At 45.8% G+C, this 14233-nt stretch overlaps 1 protein-coding gene across 1 annotated transcript; it reads right to left on the bottom strand.

Annotated features, from left to right (window-relative positions):
- Positions 1–728: 728 nt before the first annotated feature.
- On the bottom strand, positions 729–2334 carry LOC136676091 (artemin-like). The gene is made up of 4 exons (XM_066652948.1): positions 2232–2334; positions 2031–2125; positions 1594–1783; positions 729–1183 (listed from the first exon to the last, which is right to left on the bottom strand). The coding sequence occupies exons 1-4, from the start codon at positions 2332–2334 to the stop codon at positions 729–731; spliced, it is 843 nt and encodes a 280-aa protein (XP_066509045.1).
- Positions 2335–14233: the final 11899 nt, after the last annotated feature.

Raw genomic sequence — 14233 nt, 5'->3', positions numbered from 1 at the left:
AAGCTCTGCAAGGCTTTAACCCTGAATGTTCCTGATCCCTGAACTTGCATCTGGTTGTATGAAGCATTGCTTTGCAGGTGCCTCAAGAAGGAAATATTCTCACCTCCCAGGTCTTAATATTGAAGACGTGGATGTTTTTGAGACCTTACAGAATCCATCTCTTGATTGATTTATCACCACAAACATACAAGTATTTAGCAGTCACTCATATCCAGAGCAGGACAGTAAGACCTACCATGGTAAAAGAAATTAGGAATATGAGTATTATCCAAGGACTTGTTATCCACTATGCCACCCAGCCTACTAGTTCCATTCCTTGGTAAAAAAGGATCAGGTTCACCTCACTTTAACTTCTGTTTCGTTATTTGTTGTCCTCTCCGGTGTCAACCAGAGGAGGCTTGGTTCCCCCGTATGAGTCTTGGTTCCTTCCAAGGATTCTTCCTCCTTGCCATTGTGGACCTTGGCTCATAAATCTCTGTAAAGCTGACCACTTTGGTTGTGAAAAGCACTATGTAAATAAAATTTGATTGTTCCATTGACCAGCCATCAGTCATTTGTTGTTAGTGCTCAGTCGTGTTCCTGCTACATCCTTCCACAGGTTTCTCACTGTTCATCCTTCACCCTGCCTTTCTCTGATCCCTGAAGCTGCAACTTTGAGGAACCTATGGCTCTCTATTGTCGTGTTTTCTCAGTGCCTCAAGAGGAGATCCACCCTTCCTGTTCTCCTCTCAGCCCACGCATTCACAGTCAGAGGCCGAGACTTTGTCAATGGTTCTCCAGGTTGTGGAGGCATCCATAAAAGACACAGACTCGTAGCCTGTTGGTCGGCAGCAGGGCTGAGTGCTGATTTTTCGTGCAGTTCTCTTGGGTAAGCTGCCGTTGGTTAGCAGGGCCTTCAATGCCAGGTCGTAGTTCCCTCGAGAGCTCTGGCATGAGCCCACGCAGAACTTAAAGAGGATAATCTCATCCGAGTCATGGCCCATGCCCAAGTCTCTCACTCTCATCTCCCTCCTCTCCAGCCGGCAGTCCCGGCTACTCTGCCCTTCCTTTTTGTCGCCTTTCTCTTTCTTCTTCTTCTTCTTTTTCTTGCGAGATCCCTTCGACTGAGCGTCTGAAGCCTCTGAGGAACGGGGAGAACGCTCCCAACGAGCTGGACGCTCCTCCTCCACAAAAACTGAAGGCTCTGGAAGCAGTGAAAGGAGAAAGAGAAAGATTATTTAGGTCGAGCTAGCTTGCCACAGTCTACTTTCTTCTTATTCTTCTTCAGTAAGAATGCTTGCCTCAATCCACAAAGCTCACTTTTGTTGTTCAATTCCATTTAAATCCGCTTTGCAATGTTTTTAACCATTGATTTCGCTATTGAATCCTGACAAAACATCTTCAGTCGACTGGCCACAGTGAGTGCCTCAACAGTTTTGGAGGAGATTGCTAAACACCAAATCATAAATCTCACTGTCCAAAGCAGTGAATGTAAGCCTGATAGCACCTCAGTGATAATATTAACATTTCCATTCCTGTGTCCAGTCGATGTGTCCATCCCTATATCCAGTGTGTGTGTTCAAAATTGCACAACAAAGGCTCAAATAAACTCACCTAATAAACTCTGCCATGGAGAGTGACTGTCTCCATCCCTCATCTCCTCTTCTTCTTGAGGAAGGGTATCAAACGGCTGTTCATCCAGCATCACACTGACTACACCCACTGCATCCTCAGGGCCTTCTCTAAAGCCAGGCCTCTCTCCCACCACTAGGGGCAGCAGAGATACAAGCACCCACAGAACCATCTACAGAAACAGTGAAGCAATCATAAGGGTTTCATGTCAAGTTTCTCTCATCTATTTTTCTTGTTGGTTGCCAATCCATCACACACCCAACACTGGTTAGTCACTAAAGGGGATGCTGGGTGTGTTTATTTAAACATGGAGTATCAACCAATCAGAGTTAAGGCCGGGATTTGGAGGCCAGCCATTGGGCAGATATGAGAAAGTTTAATACTGTTCTCACCAAATCTATCTATTTATCTGGACCCACCTTCCAGTTTCTCCTGTGAAATGTGGCATCACTGGTGTTGGACTGCGTAGTGGACAACCTTCGCCTGCCTCGACATTTCCTCCACCATCTCTCACCTGCACAGAAAACACACCACATATGTCACTTTCTAAAGCACTTTTAAATGACAATGAGCCACAGACAGATCACAGCAAATCATAGCAGACAGCAGTGAGAAGGTACAGAGGCTACTGTTATCATCCTTTTCATCCTGTTCTCGTATTTCTCCACTTTTCTTTTCAGCATTTTTGCTCAGTTCTCTTATTTCTCTGCTCCTTTTTGACATTTTTGCTCAGTTCTCTTATTTCTCTGAGCCTGCTAAGTCTGTCTTAGATGGTTACACCTCGTCTCTGAACTCTTACATAAACCTGGGTCTGGGGCTGTGATAAGAGATACTGAGATAAGAGAACAGTACAGTTCTAATGACTTTATTCTCTTGTCAGATGCAGAGCCAAATCGTTATTTTATCCCATGTTTTCTGACTGAGGCAGCTCATAAAACCTGACTGGGTTGTGTAATTTCACAGTGTGTGGGTTGGTGGGCGCCAGATCCAAAGATTACTGTGCAAAGGCACTGAATGAAGTTTTTTTTTCTATGTGTTGGTAGTTTACTTATTCCATGGAAACTGTTTAGAGCTTGCTTTAAAAAAAACTGCAACATTTGCCAAAAGTCCTGCCTTGAGAATAAACCCAAGGGCCACACATCACGGCACACACACCTGGTACCATTTAACTGTAGGGCAGCAAACATAAAGCTGCATTACACCTACATACACATTTGTAAAGGCTCACGCTACAAGGCTGCATTGTCCTGGCACTTTTGAAATTAAAATGACACGACAGCATTTAGAACAGTTGTTCAAAAAGTGGGAGGCACGCCCCCTGGTGGAGCCATTGTGCTGTTTCAGAGGGGTGCAGCAAGGAAAATAAATAAGTCCACTTTAAAGGTGATTTGACATTTTATGGTCCTTTGTTCAGTAGCCAGTTGCAGTTGGGCATTAATTACAATGTTCACTGTAAAGAAAAATCCGTAAAATTTACGGTTAAAAAATGGCAGTTGTGGTTGCCAAAATTTCACTGTAAAATATATATGACATTACAGTATTACTTTTGGCAGTCGTACATTTTACATCCTGTTCTGTTAAAAACAACAGATATACACTATAAAACCTATAGTATTTACATAAAAATAACAAAGAAACATAGCTTTGAAATAAAATTAAGATGTAAAAAGTGTGACAAATGAGAGAATGGAGACTGAGATATTGCCAAGCTGCCCATATAGCCATACAGCATCCTATATTCAGCCTTTAAAAGGACCAACACATATCTCGTCACAACATACACAGAAACACACACACACACACACACACACACACAATGATCACCCCAAATGAAACCCAACATCATAAAGTCTCAAAGACAGAGAAAAATAAAGAAACTCAGAAAATCACAGAAAATATGGAGCAGCAAGGCATGCTGGGTGCTCTCTAATGAGTCTCAGCTCCTCCCAGTCATTGGACACTGCCCATAATAGTTTGGGCATTTAACAGTAAAATGATGTGTCTTTTAAAGTAAACATATGTAAAACAATAAGTGTTTTGGCTGATAAAACTATTTACGGTATTTCACTGTTTACAGAAACTGTTTACAGCCTTCTTAGAATTTACAGTCTTTCATTGTCATGGTTTTACATTTTTCACTGTAAAATTTACAGACATTGTTTACAGTGTTTAAAATAAATTCAAATTGATTCTGGAAGCGAAAGATTTCTAGGTGTGCTGGAGTTGGGGAAACGCATCTACAAACTTGGGCACAAAACAGAAACAGTTTGTTATGATTTTATGAAAGTGCTGTGTAGACTTACAAACACCAGTCTTACTAAAAGTGTATCAATACATTGAAATCAAATGAAAATCATTAATAAAGCAAAGCCACAGCCTTCGTTGACAGCAAGACGCTTTGATGAACTTGAAGCTAAGCTTTACTGAACCACACAATGGTTTAACTTGAAGCTGCTTTGTGTTACGCAGCTGAAAATAACCGAAAGTCAGACTGAACACAAAAGAAAACACAGTGTCCCCAAACTCTTGTAAACTCTTGACTCGGAGATGCGGGCGCTGCATACACAAGCATCCACATCTGTAAGAAGACGTGCCTCGTAAATCACTGGCACAATGCCTTGGGAAATGGAGCTTATCGCTGCTGCCCAGCGTAATCTGCCAGTGTGGACATGCCTGTGGACAAAGACGAGCCGCTGTCCGCTGGATAAACAGCCTTTAGCTGAACCCCGTCAAAGGCATTCTTGCCTGGGTGAGATTAGGCCTGAGAGGAGGAAGAGCTGTGGGGTCTTGGGGGGTCCCTCCTAAACCACAGAGATTCAGCCCGGCTGATAAGTGCCCTCAGCAGTGCTGGTGTTTATTGACTTATAGTAGCGTGTGACTGAATAACCTTGAGCTGAGCTTTCTGATTTATATCAGAGCTTTTAAACAAGGCCACTGTCACCTCCCTCAGTGCCGTTCAGACAAACACAGGAGTGTGGAAAACGATGGATAACGGCAGGAAGATTTATTGATTGAGAATGTGAATAATGACAGAGTGAGGAAGTGTGTCATGCTTAAACTCAGAGGTGCTTTTATGTCACTGGGTTCAGGGCTTTCACTTCAGGATCAGGATGGGGGGCCAGTCTGGAGGAGTGTTTACGCCTCTCCTGATGGAGGCAGGTGCAGAAATGGGTGAATTTGGGAAGGTTTGCCAATAACTGAAGTTAAAACAACACTAGGTAAGATTTGGTGGTTTTGCTCCTAGGATCCACCGAAAGTTCAAGAATGTTACTCAATTTTCCAGCACTGTCCTGAAAGCAAAGATGTGGGAGGTGGTGTCGTACCCTTCCGCAGTAGTTACATCGTGCAGTGTCTGCAGTGCTGATCCTGGAATAGCAACGACATAAATCACAATGATTTTGAAGCTGTAATTTTAAGGTGAAACACCGCCTAGTGTTTCTTTAACTCATATAGTGAGTGGTGCTGCTAGTTTTGTTGCAGTAGTATTGCTCATCCAGCAGGGGACAGTGTGTACTACATGTACAGTGCTGGCTACCCACCGCTCTGTATGTGTGTGTATGTGTTCTCGTTGGCCGCAATGTGTGGGTTAAATCCAGAGGCTTCCACAAGGGGATTAAAGCAACAGTAAGTAGTATATTTACCTTAAATATTAACTTCGATCCATCCATCCATTATCTGTAACCATTTATCCAGTCCAGGGTCACGGTGGGTCCAGAGCCTAGAATCATTGGGCGTAAGGCGGGAATACACCCTGGAGGGGGCGCCAGTCCTTAGTTGCTACTAAACTGCGCTATGTGATGTCTGGAGGAGGGAAGGAAACCACTCCTGCCTCTGTTGATTTTATGGTGCTGTGAATTAAACTATGCCTCTCTAGGGGGAGCACAGGAGCAAAAAAGATTTAAAATTTTGCTTTAATACATTCATCATTTATTCATTTATTGGCTGTAACCGTTTATCCAGTTCAGGGTCACGGTGGGTCCAGAGCCTACCTGGAATCATTGGGCGCAAGGCGGGAACACACCCTGGAGGGGGCACCAGTCCTTTGCAGGGTGACACACACACATTCACTCACACACTCACACCTACGGACACTTTTGAGTCACTAGTCCACCGATCAACGTGTGTTTTTGGACCGTGGGAGGAACCTGGAGCACCCGGTGGAAACCCACGCGGACACAGGGAGAACACACCACTCATCACAGTAATTTAATACAGTGTAAACTGTCTGCAGTATCATAACCATTTAATGTAAGGCTCTTCTTTGAAGATATTTTAGAGTCAGACTTTGGTTCCATTCATCACCACTGTCAACAAGTTTCACTCTAACACTCACCAAACCAAACCCCACTCACAACATCACTGCTTAATTATGCAGAAATAATGTAGGAACCATTGGAATTCCCCTTTAGATGGAGTTTATTTCTGCTGGTACTTCAGATGCAGATCATGGTGAGGCATTTCTGATCAGACTGGCCCCAGCACACAGTGCTGCACCACACTATACCACATCCACAGACATATAGCACATTACCCAAACAAACATAAACAGCTTCAGACAACAATACGGCTGCTGTTTTTTATGTGACACACACATCTGCTGCGTGTTTATCTCTCCACTGTGCATTTATTTAGAGGAGTGAAAGTTCAAAGCTGTGTTTCTGGCCACATCTGTCCCACTCTGCTGAACATGGATGTCACAAACAAAAGCTTCCCAGAATGCAAAGTACACAGTGTTATGGTAGGAGCGCTAATGAAGCTGAAAACATAGTTGTGTAAGCTGGTTTAGATGGTCACCCAAGAGCGTCATTCTGTTTGACCAGCACACCATGCTCTGCCCACAACACATCATCAGTGGGGAGAAGTAATTTGGAGCATTTTTATTGGTTCATTCATCAAAGTGAGCGCTAACACTTTGCAGTTTAAAGACTTTAACTGTACAATAGTACATTGGTTGTTCCACGTACATTGTTAGTCTGCTTTCACCCTCTCCTTCAACACTCAGGACCCCCACAGAGCAGGTATGATTTTGGTGGTGGATCATTCTCAGTGCTGCAGTGACACTGACATGGTGGTGGTGTGTTAGTGTGTGTTGTGCTGGTGCGACTGGATCAAACACAGCAGTGCTGTTGGAGTGTTTAAACCCCTCTGTGTCACTGCCAGACTGAGAATAGTCCACCAACCAATAACATCCAGCATCCTGTGCCCACTGATGAAGGACTAGAGGATGGCCACCACAAACTGTGCAGTGACAGATGAGCTGCTGTCTCTGAATTTATATCTACAACGTGGACCAATGAGGTTGGAGGGTCTCACAGAGTGCACAGTGAATGGATACAGGGTTTAAAAACTCCGGTAGCACTGCTGTGTCTGATCCACAACACACTAACACACCACCACCATGTCAGTGTCACTGCAGCACTGAGAGTGATCCACCGCCCTCGTCATACGTGCTCTGTGGTGGTCCTGAGCTTTGAAGAAGAGGTTGAAAGGGGGGTCTGTGGTTGTGAAACAACAAAGTGCTCCTGTGTGGTCAGTGGAGCTGAGAGAAGGGACAGTGACTAGAAATGGAGGTGGCTTTAATGTTTTGGCTTATCGGTGTATTAAGAGTGCACTCTTTTGCAGCAGATGGGCTGCATTTGAGGTCAGAGAGGAGGGGCAGTGTTGTAAGTTTGAGCGCTGGGGTCTGGTTAATGGAGAGGGTGTTCTGGACCTGTCTCAGAGTTTCCTGTAAGCTGAGCACACAGGCTGGAGATGAGGTCAAAGATCACCAAGAGAACGGCATCTGCTTCACAAACTCACGGCGGGACATAAGCAGCTACCTGCGGGAGGCCGTAATGAGCCGTCCAGAAAATTTATGAGACAAGAGACTCCCAGAGGTACAGTCCATTACATTTCCATATTACCACCATCTCATTAATGTCACTGCGGAGGAGAGATTATAAACGGAGACAGAGCAAAGCAGATATCATTTTTAAAGATTTACATTAAGATTTTCTGCTGAGTGCAGCCGAATGCAGTCATTATTTACTAATTGTGTCTTCACATACACATATAGGTAAGAGCAGGGCACAACCTGACACTTTTCATTCTTGTGTAATAATTTAAAATGTATTTAAATAAAGAGAATGATTTTTCCACACAAGCCACGGACACCTCTGTGCTTTGGATGAAAACGTAGACTTTGTTTCTAGCATCAAATGGAACAAATTATAGGCCTAAATTAAGTATAACAGATGAAAGTCACTAAAACATTGTAATAAATTCTGTACAATTCTTTTGCAAAAACATGTATTAAAATATATTTATCACATTAAATATGATCAGCAAAAACAGACTGCCATGAAAATGGACTGGCACTGTTAGCTTATCTCCCTCCTAGTGCAACTCTGCTGACAGAGGAGTCCTGGCGGGTGCATGTTCACAGTACGCAGAGTGAAATTAATCAGAGCCTAATCAGAGCTCCCTGTGCTCCATGTCTCCTGTCATTGTAGAAATGATGCTTCCTGTCCTGTCAGTGTTTCTATGTTTGTTTCTGAGTGAGTTTTAGAGCTGATTCAGAGTGGAGTGTGAAGATGTCAGAGCTGACCCCTGTTGCGTATATTTAGAGGAACGTTAAACACGGTCTATAAAAAAGATGTTTTCTTTCTTGGGACACTATGCCAAATGTCAAAAACATCCTTTAGAAGTTCCAAAACCTATTGATAACTATTCACTGAATTAAATTTCCTGAAAAAGTTGGATAAACTGTGATTCATCTCATTCATTCATTCATTCATGATCCGTGGCCACTTCATCCTGAACAGGTTTGCAGTAGGTCACAGGGCTTAAACACATCTTGGACTCAACATCTTGGCACTGACACGCTCACCCAGTCACTCACACGCTCACCCAGTCACTCACACACTCACACAGACACTCACACGCTTACCCAGTCACTCACACGCTCACACAGACACTCACATGCTCACCCAGTCACTCACACGCTCACCCAGTCACTCACACGCTCACCCAGTCACTCACACGCTCACCCAGTCACTCACACACTCACCCAGTCACTCACACACTCACCCAGTCACTCACACGCTCACCCAGTCACTCACATGCTCACCCAGTCACTCACACACTCACCCAGTCACTCACACGCTCACCCAGTCACTCACACGCTCACCCAGTCACTCACACGCTCACCCAGTCACTCACATGCTCACCCAGTCACTCACACACTCACCCAGTCACTCACACGCTCACCCAGTCACTCACATGCTCACACGCTCACCCAGTCACTCACACACTCACCCAGTCACTCACACGCTCACCCAGTCACTCACACACTCACCCAGTCACTCACACGCTCACCCAGTCACTCACATGCTCACACGCTCACCCAGTCACTCACACGCTCACCCAGTCACTCACACGCTCACCCAGTTACTCACACGCTCACCCAGTCACTCACACGCTCACACAGACACTCACACGCTCACCCAGTCACTCACACCCTCACACAGACACTCACACGCTCACCCAGTCACTCACACGCTCACTCAGTCACTCACACGCTCACCCAGTCACTCACACGCTCACCCAGTCACTCACACGCACACCCAGTCACTCACACGCTCACCCAGTCACTCACACGCTCACCCAGTCACTCACACGCACACCCAGTCACTCACACGCTCACCCAGTCACTCACACGCTCACCCCGTCACTCACACGCTCTCCCAGTCACTCACACGCTCACCCAGTCACTCACACGCTCACACTGTCACTCACACGCTCACCCAGTCACTCACACGCTCACACAGACACTCACCCAGTCACTCACACACTCACCCAGTCACTCACACGCTCACCCAGTCACTCACACACTCACCCAGTCACTCACACGCTCACACAGTCACTCACATGCTCACACAGACACTCACCCGCTCACTAACACACTCACCCAGTCACTCACACGCTCACCCAGTCACTCACACACTCACCCAGTCACTCACACGCTCACCGAGTCACTCACATGCTCACACGCTCACCCAGTCACTCACACGCTCACCCAGTCACTCACACACTCACCCAGTCACTCACACGCTCACCCAGTCACTCACATGCTCACACGCTCACCCAGTCACTCACACACTCACCCAGTCACTCACACGCTCACCCAGTCACTCACATGCTCACACGCTCACCCAGTCACTCACACACTCACCCAGTCACTCACACACTCACCCAGTCACTCACACGCTCACCCAGTCACTCACATGCTCATACGCTCACCCAGTCACTCACACACTCACCCAGTCACTCACACGCTCACCCAGTCACTCACACACTCACCCAGTCACTCACACGCTCACCCAGTCACTCACATGCTCACACGCTCACACAGTCACTCACACACTCACCCAGTCACTCACATGCTTACCCAGTTACTCACATGCTCACCCAGTCACTCACACGCTCACAGACACTCACACGCTCACTCAGTCACTCACACGCTCACCCAGTCACTCACATGCTCACACGCTCACCCAGTCACTCACACACTCACCCAGTCACTCACACACTCACCCAGTCACTCACACGCTCACCCAGTCACTCACATGCTCATACGCTCACCCAGTCACTCACACACTCACCCAGTCACTCACACGCTCACCCAGTCACTCACACACTCACCCAGTCACTCACACGCTCACCCAGTCACTCACATGCTCACACGCTCACACAGTCACTCACACACTCACCCAGTCACTCACATGCTTACCCAGTTACTCACATGCTCACCCAGTCACTCACACGCTCACAGACACTCACACGCTCACTCAGTCACTCACACGCTCACTCAGTCACTCACACGCTCACCCAGTCACTCACACGCTCACCCAGTCACTCACACGCACACCCAGTCACTCACACGCTCACCCAGTCACTCACACGCACACCCAGTCACTCACACGCTCACCCAGTCACTCACACGCTCACACAGACACTCACACACTCTCCCAGTCACTCACACGCTCACCCAGTCACTCACACGCTCACCCAGTCACTCACACGCTCACACAGACACTCACACGCTCACACAGACACTCACACACTCACCCAGTTACTCACACACTCACCCAGTCACTCACACACTCACCCAGTCACTCACACGCTCACACAGACACTCACCCAGTCACTCACACACTCACCCAGTCACTCACACGCTCACCCAGTCACTCACACACTCACCCAGTCACTCACACGCTCACACAGACACTCACACGCTCACACAGACACTCACACACTCACCCAGTCACTCACACACTCACCCAGTCACTCACACACTCACACAGACACTCACCCAGTCACTCACACACTCACCCAGTCACTCACACGCTCACCCAGTCACTCACACACTCACCCAGTCACTCACACGCTCACCTACTCAGTACCAACATCTCAGATGTAACACACAGTGCTCTGAGGTCTCTGAGATATCCTTTCACTTTAAAGGAGCAATCAGTCATTTTCTCCAGTGATTCTTCTCCACGTTATGAAACAGTTATTATAACGACCCCTACTGACCTGAAAGCGTCAGAGATTCTGTACTAAACTTATTCTAAACATGGCCAACCCAACATAGCTGACCCTCCTATGGAGCTTCATATGACATGAGATGCCCTTTATAGAAAACAACATAAAAGTAATAAATAATCAACTTAGTTAAATTTGTTTAAGATTTTCTGGTGATAAAACGACAGACTGCTCCTTTAACCCAGGAACAGAGTTCCCCTCAGTCTTCACCTGGTTGTGTTTAAAAGCTCTTTAGCAGCATCTCTGCTTCTCCGGAGTTTAGAACCGTTCTCATGCGAGCCTGAGGACCTCCAGAGAAACAACCCTGACGCCTGCACGCTGGAGCTCCATGATTAAAGCAGAGTTCAGCAGCTTCACAACTTCCCCCAGCCCTCAGGCCCAAACGAAGCACTGGAGAAGGACGGGAGAGGGGCCATGGTGCAGCTAGGTGCAGGTCTTTCAGTTTCTGAATCATCGCTGGCTATGAAATAGCTGTGGAAACAGTCAGAGACCACCCTCAATACTGACGCCATTTGGTACTGGAGATACAGCAGAGGGGATGAGTTATTTTGCTGATTTCTCTTATTTGTCCAATCTTTTTGTTTATTTATTTATTTATTTAATTTTTCCACTCTCATACTCTCAGGTTTTTGCTCTGTTTCTTTCTCCACACTTATTTTCATCTATTTTTTGATTCTCGTCCTCTTTGGTCCTCTTTTGGCTCTCGTTTTTCATCGTTTTCACTTTGATTCTCTAATTTCTCCACTTTGGATTTCACCGTTTTTGCTTTTCTCTCTTATCTTTCTGTTCTCAGTGTTTGCCCACTTCATTTCTTCCTCTGCTCTTGCTTTTGCCATATTTACTCTGTTCTCTTAAACTTGTTTTCACCATCTTTGCTTGGTTCCTTTATTTCTCTCCTCTAGTTTTCTCCACCTTTATTTTTTTCTTTTGCCATTTCTGTACTTTTCTTTTATTTCCCTGCACTGATTGTGTCCTCTTTACATCTTACATCTTTGTGCTCTCACATAAACCGCTGCTGTGATTGCAACAATTTTAATGGTTCCCATTTGCCATCAGAAGGGGGAGCCAAATCGTAATTGTTTTTTTTTCACAGTGTGTGGGCTGGTGGGCACCAGTCTCCCAGATTAACGTATGTGAGCACTGAACGAGTGAGTTATTCAGGTGATGAACTATAAGCCATGAGCACGAATCAGGGTGGTGATGAACTGGAGATGTGGAGATACAGAGCATCTCAGAAAACAACACTTCAATAGGGTGGGTCTGAAAGGACGTGGGGCTGAGAAAAGGAAACAGACACAAAAGAAGAAAGCTCTCTCTTGCGGGTGTACATTTAGAGACTGTAGTTCCCCTGTTGATGCAGTTTCTGTTAGCCGTCCTCCATCTTATCATTAAGAGCCACTTTCTAACCGCAGTGCCAGTGCTGTCTGGATGGTTTTGAACTGTCTTGTGTTCAGAAACTGACCAGATATTGGAGCTATAATGTAGGGGATGTGATTAAATGGTCAGTAATTAGAAGTGCACAAGTATATGCAGATGTTCATGAAAGTTTTGAATAAAGTGATAAAACAAGAGACTTTCCCTGAGATCTGACTGTTACATGTGCCTCCAAATGAATGCAGCGGAAGAGAGAGAGCACTGCTTTCTTTCACTGTCCTCTCCTCGGCCATTGGAGGTGTTTCATGTGCCAGGTCTACCTGTCAGCAATGATGAGGTGTTTCAGAGCGGATCTGCAGCTCTAAATCAGTAAAGCAGCCGCAGTAAAGCGCAGGTGCAGCTGCAGAGCATGGCCCGACTGATCATTACCAGACATGCTTTTATTTTGTGTCCGTGTCCCGTCCACACATCACTACCACAACCTCAGAGTTCATAATCCTCATCTTTCAGCCCATCCTCCCTGCTGTGTTTATATCACTGACCCTCTCTGGACCTGTGTATTTCAGACGCGTATATTCAGACGTCCTAGATGTCTGACCACAGCGTGTGATGGAGTGTGAAACCGGAGCTCATAATTTAATAATCCCTCTCAGACAGAAGGCTAGGTTTCATTACTGTCAGAGTCCAGTCACTGGAGAGTCTCACAGAATGGGGACAGCTGCCAAAAACGAGTCCAGTTTACGTCCGTAAATCCCTCAAGTTCCTCCTGCCCTTTGTCCACCACAGCAGCCTCTTTTTTATGAGCCCCCCCCCACCTCACAGGGGGAGGTTTGGGGGTACAGCTACAGTTACAGGACTGTTGCCCATCTGTAGCTGCAGCATGGTCTTCAGGACCACTCTAGTCCAGACATAAGACCATTCTCAGAGCAAAGACATCAGAGCTGTCCAGCCAGGACTGACACTGTGGTCAGGAACTGAACACTGATCAGGGGTGGTTTGTTCCTTAGGGAGATGAGGAGATGCACCACCAAAAGGGAAATAGAGGAATTATTTTTATTTTATTTCATTCTATTACAGTAAAACTATTTGGCTCTGTATTAACCAAGCTCTGCCAGACGGTTTGTCCCGCCTCTAAGTATCACAGTCCAATCAACATTAAGTTTTGTTTCGTAGAGTTTTTTGGGCAATTTCAAGAAAATCTCTCATAGACTCTCGTGTTAAGCTTCTTTTTTCCGAGCTGCAGAGCCTTCAGTACATTCTCAGTGGGTTCTGGGAGGGCTTACCTCAGTACTTTCGTGATATGCAAAGTGTGGCCCCTTACTCTTTTACCTTTTTTTTGTGCACAAACCTGTACGGCAGTGGTTCTCAAAACCTTTTCTAGCATTCCCCACCTCAGATGAAGGGGAATTTCTGTGCCCCACCTGTACCATATCGCCCCCAAAAAATGATAATAAATACATATACAAGTTTACAATTTTCAAATTTATTTAAGTAACATTAGCTTCTATCTCTTAATCAGTAGCTTAACATTATAACACCAGATACAACATCAACAAGATCAATGTTCAAAAATACAGAAGATTGGCCTATTAATGAAACTGTGCTTCAGTTTCTAACTTTTCAATCTGTGCAAAAATGAGCAAAGGCAAGGTCAAAGGGCATA

This window comes from Hoplias malabaricus, chromosome X1 (assembly GCF_029633855.1).
Source record: "Hoplias malabaricus isolate fHopMal1 chromosome X1, fHopMal1.hap1, whole genome shotgun sequence".
NCBI classification, from domain to species: domain Eukaryota; kingdom Metazoa; phylum Chordata; class Actinopteri; order Characiformes; family Erythrinidae; genus Hoplias; species Hoplias malabaricus.
This window is presented reverse-complemented; position numbering and strand designations above follow the sequence as displayed.